At 39.5% G+C, this 23061-nt stretch overlaps 1 protein-coding gene across 1 annotated transcript; it reads left to right on the plus strand.

Annotated features, from left to right (window-relative positions):
* Positions 1-11694: 11694 nt before the first annotated feature.
* On the plus strand, positions 11695-22815 carry LOC131683746 (cytochrome P450 4c21-like). The gene is made up of 5 exons (XM_058966005.1): positions 11695-12050; positions 12131-12386; positions 21657-21783; positions 21852-22028; positions 22085-22815. The coding sequence occupies exons 1-5, from the start codon at positions 11720-11722 to the stop codon at positions 22670-22672; spliced, it is 1479 nt and encodes a 492-aa protein (XP_058821988.1). The 5' UTR covers positions 11695-11719; the 3' UTR covers positions 22673-22815.
* The last annotated feature ends 246 nt before the right edge of the window (positions 22816-23061 follow it).

A 23061-nucleotide genomic window follows, 5' to 3' on the forward strand; every position in this document is an offset into this window, starting at 1 on the left:
GGCCAATCCGATTGAAATAAGAGCACATTTTGATCCCTAAATCGCTCTTACATAGTGTTTTTTCGGACGAGTGATGTTAAAATTGTAGAAGATCTACGTCGAAAGTTAACTAAGTTTTCTATAGTGTAAATATATTATGTAAAACTTAAGAAAATAATATTCGTGACGCACTCACTTCGGTTGGAAATGATTATCCTGTTTCGAAAATTTATAGGCACATTACAAGTTCTTCCCTCAATGGGGTTGTCAGAATCTTACTCTTTAGTGAACGTAGAAATTAGTTGTGGCCGGTGGCATGGCCTTTTTTAGCATTTCTTCTCGGAGTTGACTTCAAAAGAATGCTTGTTTCCCCGTCTAATTTATATGTGAGATATGTCAACAGTTCATGCCTCCACAGAAGGAAAATTTTTCACGATTCTCTCCGCATTTTCCGCTCCGTGCCTTGTTTCTACAATGGGTAACTATATAACCCTATTGTTTGCAACGTCGGTAGATAATGCACAAAAAGAAGAACAGCTAGACGAACCCCGTTGATAAGAACAAAGCTTGGAAGAACAGATCCGGCGAAAAGCTCGAAATGAGTCCAATGGAAAATAAGTTGTTTTCTTCTCAGTCTCTACGCATCGCTCGATCGAGATAGAAGTGTTTTGTTTTCGGTCTGTTGGAAAAAGAACAGTGCAGTAATCCGCGTTCAAGGTTATTTTGCCATTCTCTACCTCTTCGGTTTGGACTTTTATTTTCTTTTGTGCGTGTGTTAACCGTTAGGCCACATTCCTCAACCTTTTGTTCGTAAAGCGAGGATTGAACAATAACCAGCTATTTAAGCTGGACTGGTGCGTCGTGGGAAACGAGTATACAGATAAGTGAAATCTACCTTTTTGATACATTTACGGCTTTTTCCCGTCTGCGCGGGTGCTGACCCCGTGCGTTGACGGTGTCGATGGCTTCCTCCCCGGATGGCCAAATGGAGATCGAGTCGACTCCTAAGGCTCTCCCCCGACCCAAACAATATCCAGAGCTCTCGACCGGTCCCTTTGTGGTCTTCTTTCGGCCCAAAACAAAATCGCTGAATCTATTACAGATTTCAAAAGACCTAACGGAACGGTTCTCGGCTGTGATCGAAATAAAAAAGGTCCGCTCAGACAGGCTAAGGGTCGTGCTGACTAACTCAAAGCAGGCAAACGATATTGCTTGCTGCGAGCACTTTACGAAGGACTATCACGTGTATATTCCAGCTGTGAAAGTACAGTCTGAAGGCGTTGTCACCGATGACAGTTTGACATGCGAGGATCTGCTGCAGTACGGGGTTGGCCGTTTCAGAGACCGCTTACTTCAGCCAGTGAAAATACTCGAGTGCAAGCGTTTGCACTCAGTAGTAGTTGCGGGGGATGGTTCAAAAACGTACCCCCAATCAAACTCTTATCGGTTGACCTTCGCTGGTACCGCTTTGCCAAATTACGTCCTCTTGCACAAGGTTCGTCTGCCTGTGCGTCTGTTTGTGCCGCGGGTCATGAATTGCACAAAGTGTAAACAATTGGGTCACACAGCCACCCATTGTAGCAATAAGGCCCGCTGTGGAAAATGCGGGGAGAATCATCTAGATGATTCATGCAGTAAGAATGCTGAGAAGTGTCCTTACTGTGCAGAGAATCTGCATGATATCTCGGCATGTCCCGCGTACAAACTACGCGGGGATAAACTAAAACGTTCCCTTGCTGGACGATCCGAACGTTCTTTTGCAGAAATGCTAAAGAAAGCTACACCACCAACCTCAACAAACATCTATGCTCACTTGCCTCCTAACGAGGGCGAGGCTGATGACCCACAAGAGGGAACATCTACTAGGGCGCCTAGAAGTTATAGGAAGAGGAGGAACATTTCCTCTCCTAAAGTTCGTTGTAAAGGCCAGAAGGTATCCCTTGACGGGACTCAGAAAGTTACATCTATTGGAAGTGTTGCAACCAAACCGAAGCAATTAGCTCCTGGTCTCGGAGGATTAAACTCAGAGAAGGAGTTCCCAGCACTTCCCGGAACATCAAAAATCCCAAGTGTTCCTCTGTTTCAGTTCGAGAATAATCGCGGCACTGGAATTATCAAACTCTCGGACATTGTGGACTGGATAATAAAAACTTTCAATATAACTGATCCTATTAAAAGTCTTATGTTAGCTTTTCTCCCTACAGTAAGAACATTTTTGAAGCAGTTGACTGCTAAATGGCCCCTCCTTTCAGCGATTGTATCCCTCGATGGCTAACTCATCGAACGAGGTCACGGATTTGATCACTGTTCTACAGTGGAATTGCAGAAGTATCATCCCGAAAATCGATTCCTTCAAAATTTTAATAAATAATTTGAGTTGCGATGCATTTGCATTATGTGAAACTTGGTTAACTTCCGACATAGATCTCAACTTCCACGACTTTAATATTATTCGCCTGGATCGAGACACCCCCTATGGAGGAGTGCTTTTGGGGATCAAAAAGCGCTATTCCTTCTACAGAATTAACCTTCCCTCGATAACAGGTATTGAAGTTGTCGCTTGTCAAGTAACAACCAAAGGCAAAGATCTTTGCATAGCTTCCATATATATTCCCCCCAACACCGCGATTGGGCATCGCCGGCTACATGACATCATAGAATCCCTGCCTGCACCGCGACTAGTTTTAGGCGACTTTAACTCTCACGGTACGGAATGGGGTTGCCTTTATGATGATAACCGTTCCTCTTTAATTCACAATATTTGCGACAACTTCAACATGACAATTCTAAACACGGGTGAAATGACACGGATTCCTCCCCCACCAGCGCGCCCAAGCGCATTAGATTTATCCCTTTGCTCGACCTCGCTAAAGTTAGAATGCGCGTGGAAGGTAATCCCTGATCCCCACGGTAGCGACCATCTGCCGATCATAGTCTCAATCAATAACGGCTCAAGGCCATTGGAAACAATCAATATTTCGTATGACCTCACACGAAATATCGATTGGAAGAGCTATGCTGCCGCGATATCCGACAACATCGAATCTACTCAAGAACTTCCTCCGGAGGAAGAGTACAGCTTTTTGGCTGGCTTGATTCTCGACAGCGCGAATCAAGCTCAGACTAAGCCAGTACCCGGCGCGAACATACAAAAACGTTCTCCCAATCCCTGGTGGGATAAAGAGTGCTCAGACGTGTACGCAGAGAAGGCCGCCGCGTTTAAGACCTTCCGGAACGACGGGTTACCCGCTAGTTTTCGACAGTACGCGACGTTAGACAAGCGAATGAAAAGTTTGATGAAAGCCAAAAAACGCGGTTATTGGCGCCGGTTCGTCGACGGATTAACGAGAGAAACATCGATGAGCACTCTTTGGGGAACAGCCCGACGTATGCGAAATCGAAACAGTACTAATGAGAGCGTGGAATATTCAAACCGTTGGATATTCGATTTCGCCAAGAAGGTTTGTCCGGATTCCGCCCCGGCACAGAAGATCTACCGCGCCGCGTCCCGTCACGATAACGCGAACGAAACACCTTTTTCGATGGTGGAGTTCTCACTTGCTCTCTTGTCGTGTAACAATAAAGCTCCAGGGCCAGACAGAATCAAATTCAACTTGTTGAAGAATCTGCCAGACTCTGCCAAGAGACGCTTGTTGAACTTATTTAACAAGTTTCTTGAGGCTAACATTGTCCCACACGATTGGAGGCAAGTGAAGGTCATCGCCATCCAAAAACCAGGAAAACCAGCCTCCGACCACAATTCGTATCGACCGATCGCAATGCTATCTTGTATCCGGAAGTTGTTCGAGAAAATGATCCTATCCCGCCTCGACAATTGGGTCGAAGCAAATGGCTTACTGTCAGATACACAATTTGGCTTTCGCAAAGGCAAAGGGACGAATGATTGTCTTGCGTTGCTCTCAACCGAAATTCAAATGGCCTATGCTAGTAAAGAGCAGATGGCATCAGTGTTCCTAGATATAAAGGGGGCTTTTGATTCAGTTTCTATCAACATTCTTTCAGAGAAGCTGCACCAGCATGGTCTTTCAGCGACTTTAAACAACTTTTTACTAAACTTGTTGTCGGAAAAGCACATGCATTTTTCGCATGGTGACTTATCGACATCACGATTTAGCTACATGGGCCTTCCCCAGGGCTCATGTCTAAGCCCCCTGTTATACAATTTCTACGTCAACGACATTGATGAATGTCTTGACAATTCCTGCACGTTAAGACAACTTGCAGACGATGGCGTGGTGTCTGTTACGGGACCCAAAGCTGTCGATCTACAAGGACCATTACAGAATACCTTGGACAATTTGTCTGCATGGGCTATTAAGCTGGGTATCGAATTCTCCACGGAGAAAACTGAGCTAGTTGTATTTTCTAGGAAGCGTGAACCAGCACAACTACAGCTTCTATTAATGGGTCAAACTATAGCTCAGGTCTTCACAGTAAAATATCTAGGGGTCTGGTTCGACGCGAAAGGTACTTGGGGATGCCATATTCGGTATCTGAAACAGAAATGCCAGCAAAGGATCAACTTTCTTCGTACAATAACCGGAACGTGGTGGGGTGCCCACCCAGGAGACCTAATTAGGTTGTATCAAACAACGATACTGTCGGTACTGGAATACGGATGCTTCTGCTTTCGATCCGCCGCGAACATACATTTCATCAAACTCGAAAGAATTCAGTATCGTTGTTTGCGTATCGCCTTAGGGTGCATGCAGTCGACCCATACGATGAGTCTCGAAGTCCTGTCGGGCGTTCTCCCGCTGAAAAATCGATTTTGGGAACTCTCATATCGATTGCTCATTCGATGCGATATCTTGAACCCGTTGGTGATTGAAAATTTCGAAAGGCTTGTTGAGCTCAATTCTCAGACCCGTTTCATGTCCCTGTACTTTGACTACATGGCGCAGAATATTAACCCTTCTTCTTACAATCCCAACCGTGTGCATTTCATAAATACTTCTGAATCTACTGTTTTCTTCGACACATCCATGAAAGATGAGATTATTGGAATTCCGGACCATATACGCCCACAAGTGGTTCCAAATATTTTTTATAATAAATTCCGAGAAGTCGACTGTTCTAAGATGTTTTATACTGACGGATCAAACCTCGAAGGGTCCACTGGCTTCGGTATTTTCAATCAAAAGTTCACCGCCTCCTACAAACTCAGTGACCCTGCTTCAGTTTACGCCGCAGAACTAGCTGCTATTCAGTATACCCTTGGAGTCATTGACACATTACCCGCAGACCATTACTTCATCGTCTCGGATAGTCTGAGTTCTATTGACGCTATTCGCTCGATGAAACATGGAAAGCATTCCTTGTATTTTTTGGGGAAAATACGGGAGCTACTGAGTGCTTTATCTGACAAATCTTTCCAGATTACCTTGGTGTGGGTCCCTTCTCATTGCTCCATTCCGGGCAATGAGAAGGCGGACTCCTTAGCTAAGGTGGGTGCCATTGAAGGTGACGTTTTTGAAAGACCAATTTGCTTCCACGAATTTTTCAGTATTACTCATCAGAGAACCCTCGAAAGTTGGCAAACCTCGTGGAGCAATGGGGAGCTAGGAAGGTGGCTACATTCGATAGTCCCTAAGGTATCGACGAAACCTTGGTTCAAGGGGATGGATGTGGGTCGTGACTTCATTCGTGTGATGTCCCGACTCATGGCGAACCATTACACGCTGGATGCACATCTCCGACGTATTGGGCTCGTGGAGAGTGGTATCTGCGCTTGTGGCGACGGTTATCACGATATAGAGCACATAGTCTGGGCGTGCACCGAGTACAGTTCCGCCAGGTCTCGACTTATGGACACCCTCCGGGCCCGAGGAAGACCACCCAACGTCCCGGTTCGAGATGTGTTGGCAAGCCGCGATGTCCTCTATATGTCCCTTATATACACCTTCATAAAAACCATCAATATCCAACTTTAACTGCCCCTTTTTCCTTATCATTCTCAGAAGCGCTCTCTTCCACCTGTACCATACACCCACGATGGTTTGATGCGACTCCAAGGCGACACAAAACATCCCTGTCGAATGAGCCAACAAACACGGGATCTAAAGCACGAACATCACACGCACAACTCGAAATGTAGCCGATCAACATCTGAGCCGCACTACGAAATCGTCTGGAGAAACCCCTGCCATCTCGAGAACGACCACCCGGCGTCCCAGTACATGATTCTTCCTGATGAAGACCACCCTGATTCTGTAATCCATCCGTTGATCTCCCGAAGTCTGAAACTGAAATAATGTTCTCCCCCTGCCATGTTTGTCCACCCTACTTCCCCTGACTCTTATACACAGAAGTAACACCCCTTCTCCCCCCCCCCCAAATATCTTCATGAAGCATTTAGCTCTTCTTGCCTTTTCTAGTTTTAACTATTATATTATATGATCTCGTTGAAAATGCCCAACTCTACTACCACATAAAATAACTCTAATTAATGTCTCCGAATCTTTACAAAATTTAATCACGCCCTCTAATTATTTCTACTTTTAAGATAGATAAAATTTTCCCCCTTAGTTAAACATTATTTGCTCCAATAATCTCATTGCTAAAAATGTCAAACCGTATTGCCATAAAAACTAAATGACCCCTCTAATCTTACGAAAATTATACTACCCCCTTGTGTATATGTATAGCTATAAATTAGCCTTAGTTTAATTTCAAAAATCAATATGTAAGCCCCTAGTTTTAAGTAATTTAAAATGTAAAACAAAACAAAATTGGCACCTTTAAGCTAACGCAAACCTGCCTTATCAAATAAACGAATTGAAAAAAAAGTTGTTTTCTTATACTCCTCGATTGTTGCTTAACGCAATTGCTTACATACCAGAATTTTCACTGACTGAAGCGAAGGGTTCTGGAAGGAGCCAATCCCATATTTCGCAATTAATGTCCCTCACGGATAATACCCCATCAATCTCTACTTCCCGGGCGGGCACGTATACAAATACTTATTCGTACACGCCCGAGTGTTGTTTAGTTAGATCACGCGATATGGTCTGGAAGCAGACCGTCCAAGGGCTGGTTGTATTAGATGGATATGGTTTGTATTGAAAAGGAGACTTATCAGCACTATTTTTGTAATCGTAGAAATATTCAAATCGTTCTCTGTTGGTCGTCGGAGACACCTCCCGATTAGTTAATAATATCATGCGGGCTTCAATATCCACCAAAGAAGATTCTAAATTATCACAGGGAATGCAACGAAATTGAAAAGAATGGAGTGATTGGTACTTAGCTGTACAAATGTCCTATGTAGTGTCAGTAAATAGATAAATCCATATTTACATAAATGGTGTTTCCAACTGAATATTATCAGGGAGTTTTTATTTCTAATTATATACGCCATGTCTAAACTTTCATCAATACGAGTAGAAATTACTCCGAATCTTACTACCCACTCGGGAAAAAGTATTCCGCCGGCCCTGCTCAAGTTGGATTTTTAGTGTTGTGCGCTTGCGATTTTATATGGGAAATTACGATTTTTTCCCTTCGAAACGATGTATCTAAGGATCCGCTCAAATTATATTGAGATTATATATGTTTTTATGTAATATATGTATGAGGAACACGATGGCATTAGAATTTTCGAAATTAAAATATATATATATATATATATATATATATATATATATATATATATATATATATATATATATATATATATATATATATATATATATATATATATATATATATATATATATATATATATATATATATATATATATATATATATATATATATATATATATATATATATATATATATATATATATATATATATATATATATATATATATATATATATATATATATATATATATATATATATATATATATATATATATATATATATATATATATATATATATATATATATATATATATATATATATATATATATATATATATATAATAGATATATATATAGAAAAATTAACTTTTAATATTTAACTTGTGACCTGTGTTTCGTTGATCACAACAAATACGTGGTCACTGGGCCAGCTTAAGGTGGCAGTTTCATTGCTGCCCGAAAAAAATTAACAAGTGAGTAACTTTACATCTTAGAACCCCTCGGTTGTTATTTTGGGCTTTGAATCATCAGCTGATTAATGTTTACCGTCCTGAACAATTCAAAAAACACAAAAAAAAACAAATGAAATGAGTCAGCCATGCATTCGTAGGTCATATAGGATATCCGCGATGGATCGGGAAGCTGCGAAGGAGTGGAAAAATTTATCGTCAACTAAACGAGACTAATACATGTTTTAGGGTTCACAAACACAAGTTACTGGTTGAATTCGATGAACCCTGGGGGGGGGGGGGTCCTAGGTATCTCAATATTGATTTGTTGGCCATTCGGAATTCCAGGGAAGATAACGAAGAATGAAACTAATGTAAATTACAAAAAAAGTACAAATGTTGGTTACTGGTGGCCGAATAACAATTATAGCTACATTAGCTATCCGGTATAGCACGGGAATCCACGACGAAAGTGGCGAAATAATTATTACAAAAGGTTTACTTTTTGGCTAAATTTTGCTTACCGAATCCTTGGAGGAGGTGGCGATGTATACTACCGACTAAATGAAACTAATAAAAACATTTTAGGTTCACAAAATGTTTATATTAGTTTCATTTAGTTAGTTATTTTATTGATTATGTGGTTTCTTTCTCCGTCTTTAATCTGCGTGTAAAGTGGCGAAATTTATTATCAACTAAACGTGACTAGTATTAGTTATCAAGTTTTGGGATTGACAAACTTAAGTTACTATAGATAGTTTTATAGCCACTCATAAAATTTAGATTGCACTTGTAGTATTTTTTCATTTATTCATTTATTTATTTATTTATTTATTTATTTATTTATTTGCTTGTTATTTATTTATTTATTTCATATTGCTTTATTTACACTATTTATTTACGCAATTATTTATATTATGTGTCAGATAGTTTATTTGCATTTTTTGTTCTTTTGTTTATTTGGTGAAAAGTAAAATTATACAATGTAAAGATTATGCATGCCATCAATCCAATCTAAAAATTCAAATAAACTTTTTATCGTGGCACCAACCCATACATGTTTGTAAATGTTTTCCTTTGCTACGCTATATACAAGAAGGTGTCATTGATCGAGAGTGGAGATGGTTTTCGGGGGCACGGGAAAATAAAAAGGGCTTCTTGCGTCGAAACAGGGATCAATTAGTGAAATCAGGTCCGAGGAGTGAAATCCCTTCATTCGATTTGGATAGTGCGTTCCACCCGTTCTGCTCGGTACAGTAAAACATCCGCGATCCGTCAGAAACCCAATACGAACATTTGTTACTGGCCAAATCAAGCAAAAGTGGGTCAAAGTGTAGTGTTCCGCTGGCAAAGGCCACAAAAAAAACCACAAGCGACGTAAGTGCACTGTTGGTCCAATGATGCCAAGCTAGTTGGTGAAAAAAAGCGCGAAGTAGCTCGCGAAAGTGCACCATTTCCGGACCATAATATAAACGTAGGCCACAGGTTACACGGTCAAGACCTCGTCCAAACTGGATTCTCGACCGACGGAAGTACCCGGTCTGAAAGTTGTTCCTGATCGTCGCCATAGTCCCCGGATGCCCCTGAAGCAGTATGTCGACCAACGTTCGTCCCGACCGCAACGAGTTTCCTTACGTCGAAAAAGTGAAAAAAGTTTACTATGCGCAAGTATTTTTGTTTTCTGTTTGAATAAATGTAAGGTCTGTCTATTTAAGCTGTTTTCTATAATTATGTGATGTCCTTGAGTTAATTTAGTCCGCTATTTTGTTTAGTTTTGTGAATTTGCCCAGAGACCAACGGTAGGGTTGACAGTCCGCCCACATAGTGAGATTCTCCTGGAGACCGCAGAAAACGGCCGAAATGCCCTCGTGTTGTTGATGTGTACCGTAAACCGTAGTAGTTCGTAACAAGTCGTAACAAACTTAAAAAGTCGCAAAGTTGGTAGCACTTCCGCCAAAAATTAATATTTTTCTAGATTTCTGGAATAATTTTCTTAAAAAGCCATCTTGCGGTTTGATTTTAAAGTAAATGGAACCGATGGATATGATCAAAAGAAAAACAAGGGTTTTGCCAATTCGCCAAAACGAGGGGTGCTCCCATGACCCGAGGGGTGGTTCAATTGACGCGAAAATTTGGATTTTTATATATGGGCCCTAGATGAACAATTCCTTTAATTTTAGTTTAAATCCGTGAAGGTCGATTACATGTGCCTTGATCACTCCGCGTGGAATGACTCATGTACAACAGAATTCCATAGGAAGTTTCAAAGCAGCAGCTCTCAGTGACAGATTTCCTGTGTTGTATTGCATTTCTCTGCGTTATCAGTACTGCAATGGAGATAATCTCCATTACTCACGATTCCTAGTTCGCAATTTTTCCTCGAAGTTGAAGAACCTAACGATGCATTCCATTGTCAACGTTATCACGATACAACGAACAGCATCATCTATCTATTTTCAAATGCGACGAATAACCCATTGCCACCCCCCAACTCTAGATCATGGCAAATTTTCGTCTCCACTGCACGACGACAAGCACATTCCAAGAAGCTTTACTGATGGGAAGATTTGCGCCATCCTTTGCACAGGCAACGAGCGCAGCGATTTTGTCATTTTAGGAATTCTGCGTAAATAGTCAGTGAGAGTGTGAAAAGGCGAAAAACATACTGTGAGGGACCTATCCTGGCGAATGATGACCGAAACATAACGCTAATGGGTTTCACAAGGATGGATAACACGGTGTTAGTAGCGACAAGGAATTTTCCATGTTCCATGGATATGCCGAAACGTTTTCGGTAATTATTTTAATTTTTACGCATTTCACAAATTTGCCGCTCATTAATTAGAAAGAACAGCGGAGCGCTATCGGTAGTCGGACGACCGGGGTCTACTAGTGAAGAAATGTGCGTATCCGTTTGTGTAACTCAGATTAAATTTTCGCTGAATGACTTGTAGTTTTGTAGACAGTTATTGTCTATGGCGGGCCGGCTGAATTCAAACTAGGCTCGCCTGAAGTAAAATTATTTACATGAAATTTAATTCAATAAAAATTCTTAAATTCAACGGTAATTAGCCTATTTTGGTTCTGTTAGGAAGAGTGCTATGCTAATTTTTGAACAAGTTTTAAATAAAGTTGCATTATCTATATATCTTCTCAGAAGAAAGTTTCTTAAACATCTATATAACGCTTATTTAATAAAAATGTTGAGCATAAATGAATTAAAAGTTCTACACTGTGCACTTCTTCACACCGCAACAAGCCAATTTTCCAAGTATCACTTCATCGGAAAAAAACTGGCCGGGGGCGGGCATCACTTCAAGATGGATTAATAATTTAAACTCATTCATAAAATGCGTTGTCATCGGGAGCGACGATGGCGATGGATTGCCACAAATCACACATTTTATGGCTTGGCGGGAACGTTGAAACACAATCGGATGTGAATGACTGCGTCGCAATGAGCAGCGCTGTGTCTGACTAAAACAGAATTTCCACATTGAGATCTAGAAAGTAGCGTTTCAGCGGAAACCTGTTTCTCGACTATATTTCACAATATTTTTAGGCAGATTTTTTTTTTGGTCGACGGTAGAACAAAAATCTTACAACAGCAACTTCATTTCCAGAACCTATCGGTCAGAATCAGTTTAGTCACGGACACGGTTGGTGACACGCAGCGAAAAAGATGGACCTCTCAACAATGCTCTGGTGGATTCTGTTGGGGCTACTAGTGTCGGTTTATGTGCTTTCCAAATGGCGATACCGTAACCTTAAGTCTATTCCGGGAATTGAGCCCAGCTATCCTCTCATCGGAAATGTATTGCTCTTTACGCAAAGTAGTGCTTACATGAAGTGTTTCAGAAATGCAAATCGGATGACGAAAATCTGGCTGGGTCCTGTTCCGGTAATCAACGTGCAGCATCCGGAGCTAATTCAAAAAGTGCTAACAGAGTGCCTGGACAAACCGTTCGCGTACGACTATATGGAGCTCGGTGCGGGATTACTATCCGAACGATGTAAGGACATTTACCCTATCCCAAAATGTACGCCAGTGCCGGCTGAAATGCGGTTTACTTCTCATTGATAATCACTACAGATGGATGCGTTTGGAGGGAGCACCGGAAAACGCTGAGTCCGTTATTTAACACCCGAATCCTGAACGGCTTTATTCCGACATTCGAAAGGGCGACCGGTGAAATTATGCTCGCACTGGATCCGGTCTCGGATGGACGGGACGTGGACCTGATGGAGTACATCAGCCAGTGCAGTGCCCAAATGGTACACGGTACCATGGTCAATATCGATAGGCAATCGGATGAACTTTATCGCTTACTAATCAAGAATCTGGAAGTGTAAGTTGGGTGATGTGTGGGGCAGGTGTATGATTTTCATTATTTTCACTATGTTTCGAGGGAGCATTTTTGTATTAAGAAAAGTTGTGAATTTTTTAATTTGGAAATTTGAGGTTTGATTCCTTGCTCTGCTAGAATTTCAAACGGATTCATATAATTTCTCAGAACGATGGTGATTTCGTTTTGTTTTCTTATGTGAACTATGTTCCTCGAAGTTTCATTGTCTTACATCAAATTCAAAAAGTTGAAAATTGATAGATGGAGAAACGGATGAATTTTAAAAGGCTTTAAATTTGAAACAGCCTTTCGAATCATGTGTGAAAATATTCACAAAATTATATTTAAATTCATGGACTTGAAAATGTTTCTATGAATTTTTTATTCAAGTATTTCATGAAGAATCGAATGATAAAATTTGAGATATCAGAATTTTATTGTTGATTTTTTTCCGATTCTTACACCTGAATTTTTCACATCTTTTTCTCCAAATCACTTAATTGTTAGATTATTGCAAATTCATTCATTCAAGCATTTTATATTTATTATATTTCTCTCTATTTAGAAAATTTGTTCAAAACAATATGGTGCATGAAGAGCATAAAACCTATGCTTAGTAACTCAAGGAATGTGTGTTTCGATTACATCTAATAAGTAGAGTAGAGTAGAATGGGGCCAAATAGGTATAGGGCATTATCTTTGTTACGTTATTGCAGAGCTCGATAATGTTGCGTGAATTAGATACACGGTGGAGAAAATCGATGACGACTGTCATTTTGGCTAGTACTGTGGATCAGCTGTAATAGTTACGGTGTCATTTATGTTCTCGCATTTTGTTCTGCGAAAACGCATTATGTTTTGTCCTCAGTAAAGTACATTTAATCAATGTAAAGAAATGTTTAGTGAGTGTTTTCTTATATAAAAATTAATTCTGAACACCAGTTCTGTGTTGGTTTTTCGATATTTTTGTTCATGAAAAAATACGGACATCAACATGAAACATATGCTTGGGGGCACGATAGGTCAACCGTTTTGGGAACACTATTACTACAATGTAAATTAGAATTATTTTGACAGGAAAATTATGCGTAATTTCGTGCGAAAACGCCAAAACGAAGTGAAGAGGACACAAAGAATACAATTGTATCTGTTCAACATGGCGCCAGTATTCCATCAGCCTCTAAAATAATTCAAGGTTCCATTCAAACCAGTACGTGCTCGTGTGAAAGGAAAGTTCTCGGCATGAATAAAAGCGCGTTAGATATTTCGCGTTAATTGACAATATAATAATTAAAAGTGTTGTTGAAGTAGATAATCGAAAAAAACATGATCGAAAAAGAGAAGAAAAAGGAATGTAGAAAAATGCTCCAAAGAGCAAAAGTGATAGTCGCATACACAATTTCCATTCCACACTCTGGCGACGACGTGGACACCGAAGAAGTCATTTATGGGTACAAAACCAGACACATTTGCTGAAAAACAAGTTTTTTTTTGCCTTTCTCATATAGAAAGGAATTGCAATCACTCTAAAAAACGTCAACCTAATCCATATTGTCATATCCCATTCGACTCAGTTCGTCGAGATCGGAAGAAATGTGTGTGTATGTGTGTGTGTATGTATGTGCGTATGTGTCAAATAATGTCACTCATTTTTCTCGGAGATTGCTGGACGGATTTACCCAAACTTAGTCTCAAATGAAAGGTGCAACCTTCCCATCGGCTGCTATTGAATTTTTTTATCGATCGGAATTCTGGTTCCGGAATTACGGGTTTAAGAGTGCGGCCATACAGAAATTTCTCATATAAATTATAGGGAAAATCAAAAATAGACTTTTTAATTTTGATGCTTAATGTCTTTAAGGTTCATGAAACGTTTTTTATTCATTTCGTTTATTTGATAGGCACAAATGCGTTAGCTTGGCGGTGCCAAATTCTTTTGTTTTTACGTTTTGGATATTTTAATACTAGGAGGTTACAATGTTGAAATATTTTTTTTTAAAGAGAAATTTTTTACAGCTATCTTAAGACTAGAAATAAGATTCTATATACAAGAGAGGGGGCAAAAGATTTTTTTTATGAAAAATTAGTAATAGTTTTTTAGGAAATATTTACAGTTATCTTAAAACTAACAATATAGTTTGGTACACAAAAGGGGGAACAAATATCTATGAGAAATTTCACAGGTGTTTTAAAACTAGGGATACAATTCTATTTACAAGATGGGGGACAATAGTTTTAACAAAGAGGTAAAATTACAACTATCTCAAAACTAGGAATACAGAATACAAATTTAGACTTTTTTAGCGGAGTCTTATGCTTGGTCAAGATATTCAGAGGGGGGCTGTAGGTGCATGAAACGTTGAGATTTTATGCCAACTCGAAAAAAAAAATTGACGAAAATTCACTTTTTTGGATTTTGGAACATTTTTGCCTTTCTCATATAGAAAGGTTATGCAATCATTCTGAAAAACGTCAACCTAATCTAATAATTTTTTTTTGACTGGCATAAGGTCTCTGGATTTTAACAGAGGCGTAGTTGAGGGTATACGGAGAGGAGTTACCCCCCCCCCCCCCTCTACTGTTCACTCCCCTCCCTTTAAAATCCCCTTAAATCACCCCTCAGACCACCACACCATCCAGACCTCATACCGCCCCCCACCCTCTCAACCCCATCATCTTTAAACCACCACTATATCACAAAGCATACCAAATTAAGCTGGGGAGCCGTTCGTTCGTGGGACTTTTGCCTTCCTCACACCCCCCCCCCCCTCGCATGACAAAATGAGTTAGCAAGCAGATAACATTGATCTAATGCTGATTAGGCTAATGAAGTATGACATTTTTTGTTTCAAGTGTTTCACCGTCGACACGTAGCTCATCAAGTTTGTGGCTTGATAACAAAGCCCGTACGACATTAAGCCTGTTCTAATGACCCTGCCACTTCTAGTTTTCTGATCGGTTTACTTCACATCCTTGCTCTCACTTGAGTACTATGGCTCTAATTTTCATAACTTTCCCTACCCAGTAATCTCTAGCTAATTGAATGTCGTTAAAATGTTTCAAATTATTCACATCTAGCATAAGAGTAAAAATTTGTTTTGATTTTTTTACTTGCGACATTCTGATTGGCTCAAGTTATTCACTGGGTGGCGCCTAATAAGGATGTGTCTTAAGTCATGTTTGTATTTGGTTTGCGCCTTAATATTTATCTGTAAAAGAACGAACAGCGTTTTAGTAGCTTAAAACTTTAGAGTTGGTGAACTGCTTCGAATGGAGTGATTCGTAATTTTTGGTGATCGGAAAAATCAACAAAACTCCATAGTGTACAGGAAAGTAGAAGCCTTGGTATGCATAAAAGTCGAAACCAAATTACAGAAAACCGATAATGCCAAGAGGAGATGTGACCAACGAACACAGATTTACATTCTCGTTTCGATTTACTGGTAATAATAGGGTTTCTTACATTTACCATCGCTTGAAGTCGACGAAAGTCACACCGCTTAGCAGTTATTGAATTCAAAGTGGCCTAGATCTCGAAATAAAAGAAGGTGCCGCATACTTTTTGCTGCAATGAGACATCAGTTTAAGCATTTAATTTCACTTTGAAGCGTTTCTCGAACCTTTTGGAAAAAATATTCGAGTTCTGGTACTTTACCTGTACTGCCGGTACAGCGGGCTTCAATACCACAGTACCGGTTCTCGCCAAAATTGGTTGGTACTACGAACCCTAATCGGAACCTCGTCCAACATGTACTTCGAGTCTACCGCCAGTTGACGATATTTAGCAATTTTTCCACCGTGAGTATCAAACAGATTTTGATCCAGTGGAACGGCGACGTCGATTACGGTAACCTGGCGTCGACCCTTGTCACCTGTTCAAAATCTTAACAACGCTATTGTGGTGCTCGGTATAGGCTGTGTTGACTACTACGCGAGAGCGTGCTATAACGTGGTTGATGGTCGCGTGCGGCGAATGATACATCCGGCATATATATCCTCGACTTCTTCATGCCAAACTTGCCTCCTGCAATTCCTCGTCATTATTACCCTGTTCGGGAACCATAAGTTCGTTGCAGTTTTGTCGACGCGCTCCAATCTGCAATCTGCAATCTTCTCTTCCGCAATCCACGCTAAGTGAAGTGCGCTATAGTTGCAGTCCGCAGCACAAACTGTATGATATACTCCATGTTGCTTTGCGAATTCCACAAAGTATTCTCGCAGTCGTCGCACCTGCGCTATGCATAGTGACTGGTTGTCGACTATTTCTTGTCCTCCTTCAACGTCGACTGAGGATGGCGCATTCCTGTTTGTTTGAATGCCTTCCTCAATCTTCAAGGTCAGTCTGGCTCCATTTGATGACGCCGAAACTGTAGGTCAACAAAGGGGACATCAATATTCCCCGCGTTCAGCAAAGACGTCAAGACACAGTTCACTGGACTCAAGAACTTATCTTGGAGCTCAAGCTTGATGTCGATTTGGCGAATCCCGACGAGCTGCTGGAGACCGAGACACTTATTCCACGAACCATGTCCCGAATCATCTCACTTTTCTCGATCTCATTGCCACCAATCTCCCTGATAGTAGTTGAACAGATCAGCATTTCTCTAGGCCAAACTCCATGCCAATGTCGCCACTATCGACTAGTTTAAGACTACACCCAGACGTTACGTCGAACTAGCACGAATCTTGAGATTGTCCATGTAGAAGATGTGGGTCACCTCTTCCGGTAAGCTTTCTCCATACCTAATCTGACAGCCAAGCACGTTTCAATTGAGTGTTTTACTGAGGGGATTCATTGCCATACAAAACCAAAGCGGGCTGAAAAAATCGCATTGCACAGCGTTCTAGACCGGGGCGCGACGTTTGGCATAAATACGACAGGCATAATAGACGATTGGCATAATTCACAAGAGAAAAAAATAATCGCAAGGCTTTCGCTATTATAGAGATTTCAACCTTACGCTTATTTTTTCGGGTTAGAAAAAAGAGACTCCAAAATGAAAAATAGCAGGCGAGATATTTATTCCTTGCAAAGGTAGAGTTTTTCTCTATTTTTTCCGTGAACGAAATGAAGCAAGTATTCATTCATTTAAGTGAACAGATTTGGTACAAGCACATTTCAAGCCTCATAGATGTATTACCAATACAGTTGTATCCAAATATTTCAAAAAGAAAAATAATGAACAAACGTTAAGTTTTGGAACCAACGGAAACTTGCATTGTTAGGTACAGCATCAGCATTAGGGTACGGATTTTATGTTTGTGACGAATGGCGATACCTTTTTCGTTTCGGCAACTCGTCACAGCACACGAAAAAACTCTCCCTCATGGCTGACAGTTTCCGTAGTTCTATTTTTGATGGCCTCGAGAATATAATCATTGACCTTAATAATAAGAGAAATATTCAATATAGAAGCAGTAATATTCGTATATTCGTTGAATGAATAATAAAATGCATCATTCTTTCTTTCATGAGTTGTTCTTCAAGGTTATATATTTTCTTCTTGGACAATTACACCATGCATGTATGTAGGATCTGATCTAAGTTAACCCTTTCATTCCCAAATTGTTTCAATCGGGTTTAAGAAAAAACAGGAAAAACCTGTTTTGAAAATCCGTGCTGGAGGCTGCTCAATATTTACCTTCCGATGCTCAATACAATTCTCCTAGAAAATTTTCAATAGGGAGAGTTTTTTTGTGTACTGTGACGAGTTACCGAAACAAAATTTGCTACGAAAATATGGTCGAAGACGGTCCAAATTGATGCGTTTTGTCAGTGCAATTTCTCGGTTGCTCGCCAAGCTCGGTTCTTCGCTAATGCGCAAGCTGAGTTTCCGCATGCCAAGCATTCGTTATTTCTCTTTTATATTAGTGAAGATTTTTTCATATATATACAATAGACTAAAATGTTGATCAAATTTGATCAGCTTCCAGAGTAATTCAACAACATCAAAAATGTCAAACATTTGTGCTATTACGACCCGAGGCCGTCAACGCCAAAAGTGATTTCTTTACAATCATACTTCGATATCATAATTTATGCCTAACGTCCTTTATGCCAATCGTCCATTATGCCTAACGTCCATTATGCCTAACGTACGTATGCCAAACGCCCACATGCCCAACGTAATTAGGCCTAATGGGGTACACCCTTCAACATGTCTTCACCACTTATGAGCTTCATTGTCATGATATGTGTTCTACTTTGGTAAATTTTAATATTTTTTCATCAATCGTCATTATTTTCGTGGTTTATGATATTTATATGATAACATTAATGGTTTTTTTTCTAGAAATCGTGAAAAAACTAACAAGCCAGATTGCAGCCTTTTAGAAAATTCCATATGGAAAGTGATCGCATATCAGGCCCGCTTAAATATTTAACTAAGCATTTATCAGGGATAATTGAAGTCACTTGTTATCACTCGTATAGAGTACAAGTTTTTACATTATTGTGCCTCCTTCTAAATTCCATGCCAAAACTTAACACATCGCTTTGGCTGCACTATTGGAATTTCAACGGTAATGTATATAACAAGCGGGAGAAGGGTATGGTCTGTGTTAAAATACCAACAAGTAATTCCAGGGGAAATCTGAGAGATATAAAACATTAGACATGACATGGATATGGAATATAGTTTACATATCTCCGGTTTAGAAACCCTCTTGCTCCTAGGCTAGTTTTTGAAAAGGGTATATGCATTTTTGATGTGCTTTTTTTTTTTTTCAAAAAATCCGTTCGTTGTATTGAAATCATATTCAAATTGTAATGAGATGATAAAATTATAAAAATCACGCGCTTAAAAGAATTAAATTTTTGTCCAAACATCTAAAAAAGTAACTAATTTTGCTATTTGCCTTTCTCTCCTCCGTGCGATGTAAAAAAAATCAAGAGAATATTAGAGTAGTAAGACAACAAATGATGACTCGATAATGATGGAGCAGCATTGGACAAAATAGTTTCCTGTAGAAAAACTTTCGGCTTATTTTCAAAAATTTTTGCATTCGTGAAAATAAGTGAATTTACAGTACAATTTACGATTATTCGAGTTTCGTACAATCAGAATGTTCATAGTAAGCAACTTCCTAAATGTATTTATATATAAATATATAAATATTTTGAAAACTAATCCAATAAAATCGAATATTTAAAAAAATCGCCCTTTCGATAAGTTTTTCGTGATTCTCCATATGTAACAATCATTTATCTAGAATGTCCGAGAATTTATCTACAACTTTGTCTTTAACGGCTGAACGATTGGTCGGATTCACGGATTTCCTTGAAATCGATATATTGAAGGAAACTAATATGTATGCAGTCCTTCATCGTTTGATACAAATTTTTTGTACTTTTTTACTTCCGCATTCATCCAGCTTAGGGTCGATTGTCATTTTTTTGGGGAATGGCTCAGTTTTCATTTGATTTTATCCTTTTTTGCCTGCAGATGTTTTCCCACTCATCATCCGAATCCGAAAAGTTCCTGATGGAGGAATCTCTGGTTTGAATCGATGAAACTGAAAACTGTTCAGAATTTCGAAAGTTTCAAAGCACGCTTTATTTATTACTTTTTAAAGTGGAATCCATAGTTCCAATCTGTTTCCGGGTGATTTCTCTCGACGCTTCCACATAAAACAATTAGTTTCAAATCGGATATTTTAACAACAATAAAGCAATATAATATTTGTACTTGAACGCAGTAAGCAATAAGACTGCTGCTCATTCATGAGAAATAGCTATAAAACGACCGCGCACTAGTTGATTATTCATAATTCACAAATCGGGGTATATTTGATTTGATTTGTTATCGTGGTACCTAATCATGATATTATGCGATTTATTGCAGTAATTGTACGGTGAAATGATTTTCACTAACAAAATCATTCGAATGAAAAACTGAATCGCTTCTAAATTTTTCGAGTATCGGTTGAAAACGACTATTTTGTCATTTAATGGTCTTTGATTAACACAAACCAGCGAATTTAATTGTTTAATATTGTTTTCTTTTGGAACAATATTGGCCATATATGCATAAGCCATGGAAACGTAAATGTGACAGAATTAAACGATGTTCATGATTACAGGATGTTAGTGTCGATTTTCGTTATTTCTTTATGCGTTGTGGTGATATTTTATTCATAAGTTTAGTATCGGATATTCAAACACAGTAGCGTGACTCGTATCCATGTTATAGGAGCTTATTTACGAAATCCATGATAGCAAACGATTATTAACGATTTTAGTAATTGCTCTATCTGATACCGATATATTTTATTCTTGAGTTTACCATCGCATTTCCTACGCGGAGTAAAGTTAGTCATGTCCCTTATTTCAAGAGTTTGTCGTGACTTCAGAACGACTGATTCAAAGTCACTGGATCAATCAGCTCCCGTCCATCACTCACCTAATTCTCCTAGTGCTTTGTTTTAGGGTGACGTCAGTAGCGTGATCACAAAATCTGTTTGTCCGCGGCACTAATTTGCGTAGGACTATAAATAGCTTCTAGCCTTGTTTGGATGCAAAAATAAACCGAACATAACGAAGCAAAACATAAAAATACGTAAATTAAACAGGTTTTCGATAGCATTGCTTCTGGTGAACGGATTCTTTAATTTCAACTTTCGCCGCTTGAAAAGCATGCGCCAGTATTGTAAAAACAAGTTTGCTCTCGATCGTGGGATTTTCTAAACAGTGATTTATTACCACAGTTTAGCATAATGTCGCGCGACTTCGGCTTGTGGTTAGAATTTCGTGACTCAAGCTGGGATGATAGGTCCGTTAAAATGTGACGAACAAATTTGGTGGTGGCATGTAATTTTTTATGCAAATCACATTGGAAGCTGATCTCATCTAGCGTCTGCTTATGTCGAGGGGGCGAGCTAGAAAGGCACACTGAACTGGTGCTGTAAGGAGTTGTAATTAAACAATGTCGTGCGCGAAAACATTGTTACAAAAAGTAAGAAACGTAAAAAGGGTTGGTTGATATTTTACACAAATCAGCCACGATTTAATGAATGAAGCGATAAGTTTTTAGCAGTATAACATTGCTCTCACATGAAGAAGTAGATTTCACCATTTAATTCATAAGACTAATTTATTTTCAAAGTAAAATTGCACCTTAATTAACTCAAATTGTCCCAAGAGGCCTGGTCCCCTCATACCGTGCACCGTGTCACTCTGATGAAGTAGAAAAAATCGACCACCGACTAAAGAACACACAGATTTGTACAGTCGTAAATTGCACTCGGAAATCATTATTCCCATTTTCATCACAGCATCCTGGACTCCCTTGGCAAGCGGATTATGAACGGAATGTACGCGGTGAAAAGCTTGTACAAAATGAGCACAATTTACCGCGACGAGTGGCGCTCCCGGAAGGTTTGCTACGAAACAGTGAACGATGTAAGCACCCTGGTGGTAACACCGTGAAATGATTTAGAACAATCAATTACGGTTGCAATTCTTTGCAGGTAATCATGGAAATGCGGATGAATATACTCAACGGGCAAAACGCGCTGGAACTGGCAGATACAAAGGAAGCATTCAAATCGAAAGCCTTTGTGGAACGATTGCTAACCATTCAGCACAAGGGTCGCTGTTTTACCGACGAGGAAATTGTTAACCATGCTTACACTATGCTCGTGGCCGTAAGAGATTGTTTGTGGTTCTGGTGTGCTTTGAAACGATTTTTTTTCCCCAATAGGGCTACGAAACTACGGCTTTGCAACTAACCAATATCTGCCTAATGTTGGCGATGCATTCGGAGATCCAGGAACAGGTAGCTCGGGAAATAAAAAATACATTCCCGACGTTGGACGCGCCAATAACTCCGGAGGCTTTGAAGGCTCTTCCGTATTTGGACATGGTGATCCAGGAAACAATGCGGCTTTATCCGGTGGCTCCACTGATTGCCCGGCAGAATTCAGCCCCCATCGAGCTGGATGGAGTTTGTCTTCCAAAGGGAACGGTTTTCGCTGTCAATATTGCTGCCTTGCACAGGCGGACGGAAGTTTGGGGTGAAAATGCGCTCACGTTCGATCCGGAGAACTTTGCCCCGGAATTGGTTGATGCCAGACACCCGTTCGCTTTTATTCCGTTCAGTGCCGGACCGAGGGTTTGTATTGGGAACCGATACGCCATGATTTCGCTGCGAGTGTTCCTAGTCCGATTATTGCAACGCTACCGTTTGAGCACCAAATTGAGCCGAAAGGATTTAAAATTTAAGTTTCAGGTAACGCAAAAACTGAGCATGCCGTGCACCATGCAGGTGCATAAACGGGAGCTCTACTAGATCGGTTGGTTTAATGTAACTAAATATAGGATGTGTGGTGTTGCAAAATATGCGCCATGCTGGTAAATTTGAACCGAAATTGATTTTAGTTAAGTTTACAATTGTTAATATAAGCACTTACACAATAGTTCTATCAATCACAAAAGAAATTGCCTTTAATTTTAAACATTGTCGTCTCAGTAGATATCCTCTGGTGTGATTTTTTATGTTTTAATAGAATATTGGAAGAAAATGTTTCGGATGATATTTGTCATTTTGGCAAACAAATGATTTTGCTTCCCACCTTCAAATAATAAATAAATGAATAAATAAATAAATAAATAAACAAATAAATAAATCAATAAATAAAAAAATAAAATGAATAAATAAATAGATGAATAAATAAATAA

The sequence above is a fragment of the Topomyia yanbarensis genome, chromosome 2, assembly GCF_030247195.1.
Source record: "Topomyia yanbarensis strain Yona2022 chromosome 2, ASM3024719v1, whole genome shotgun sequence".
Classification (NCBI taxonomy): domain Eukaryota; kingdom Metazoa; phylum Arthropoda; class Insecta; order Diptera; family Culicidae; genus Topomyia; species Topomyia yanbarensis.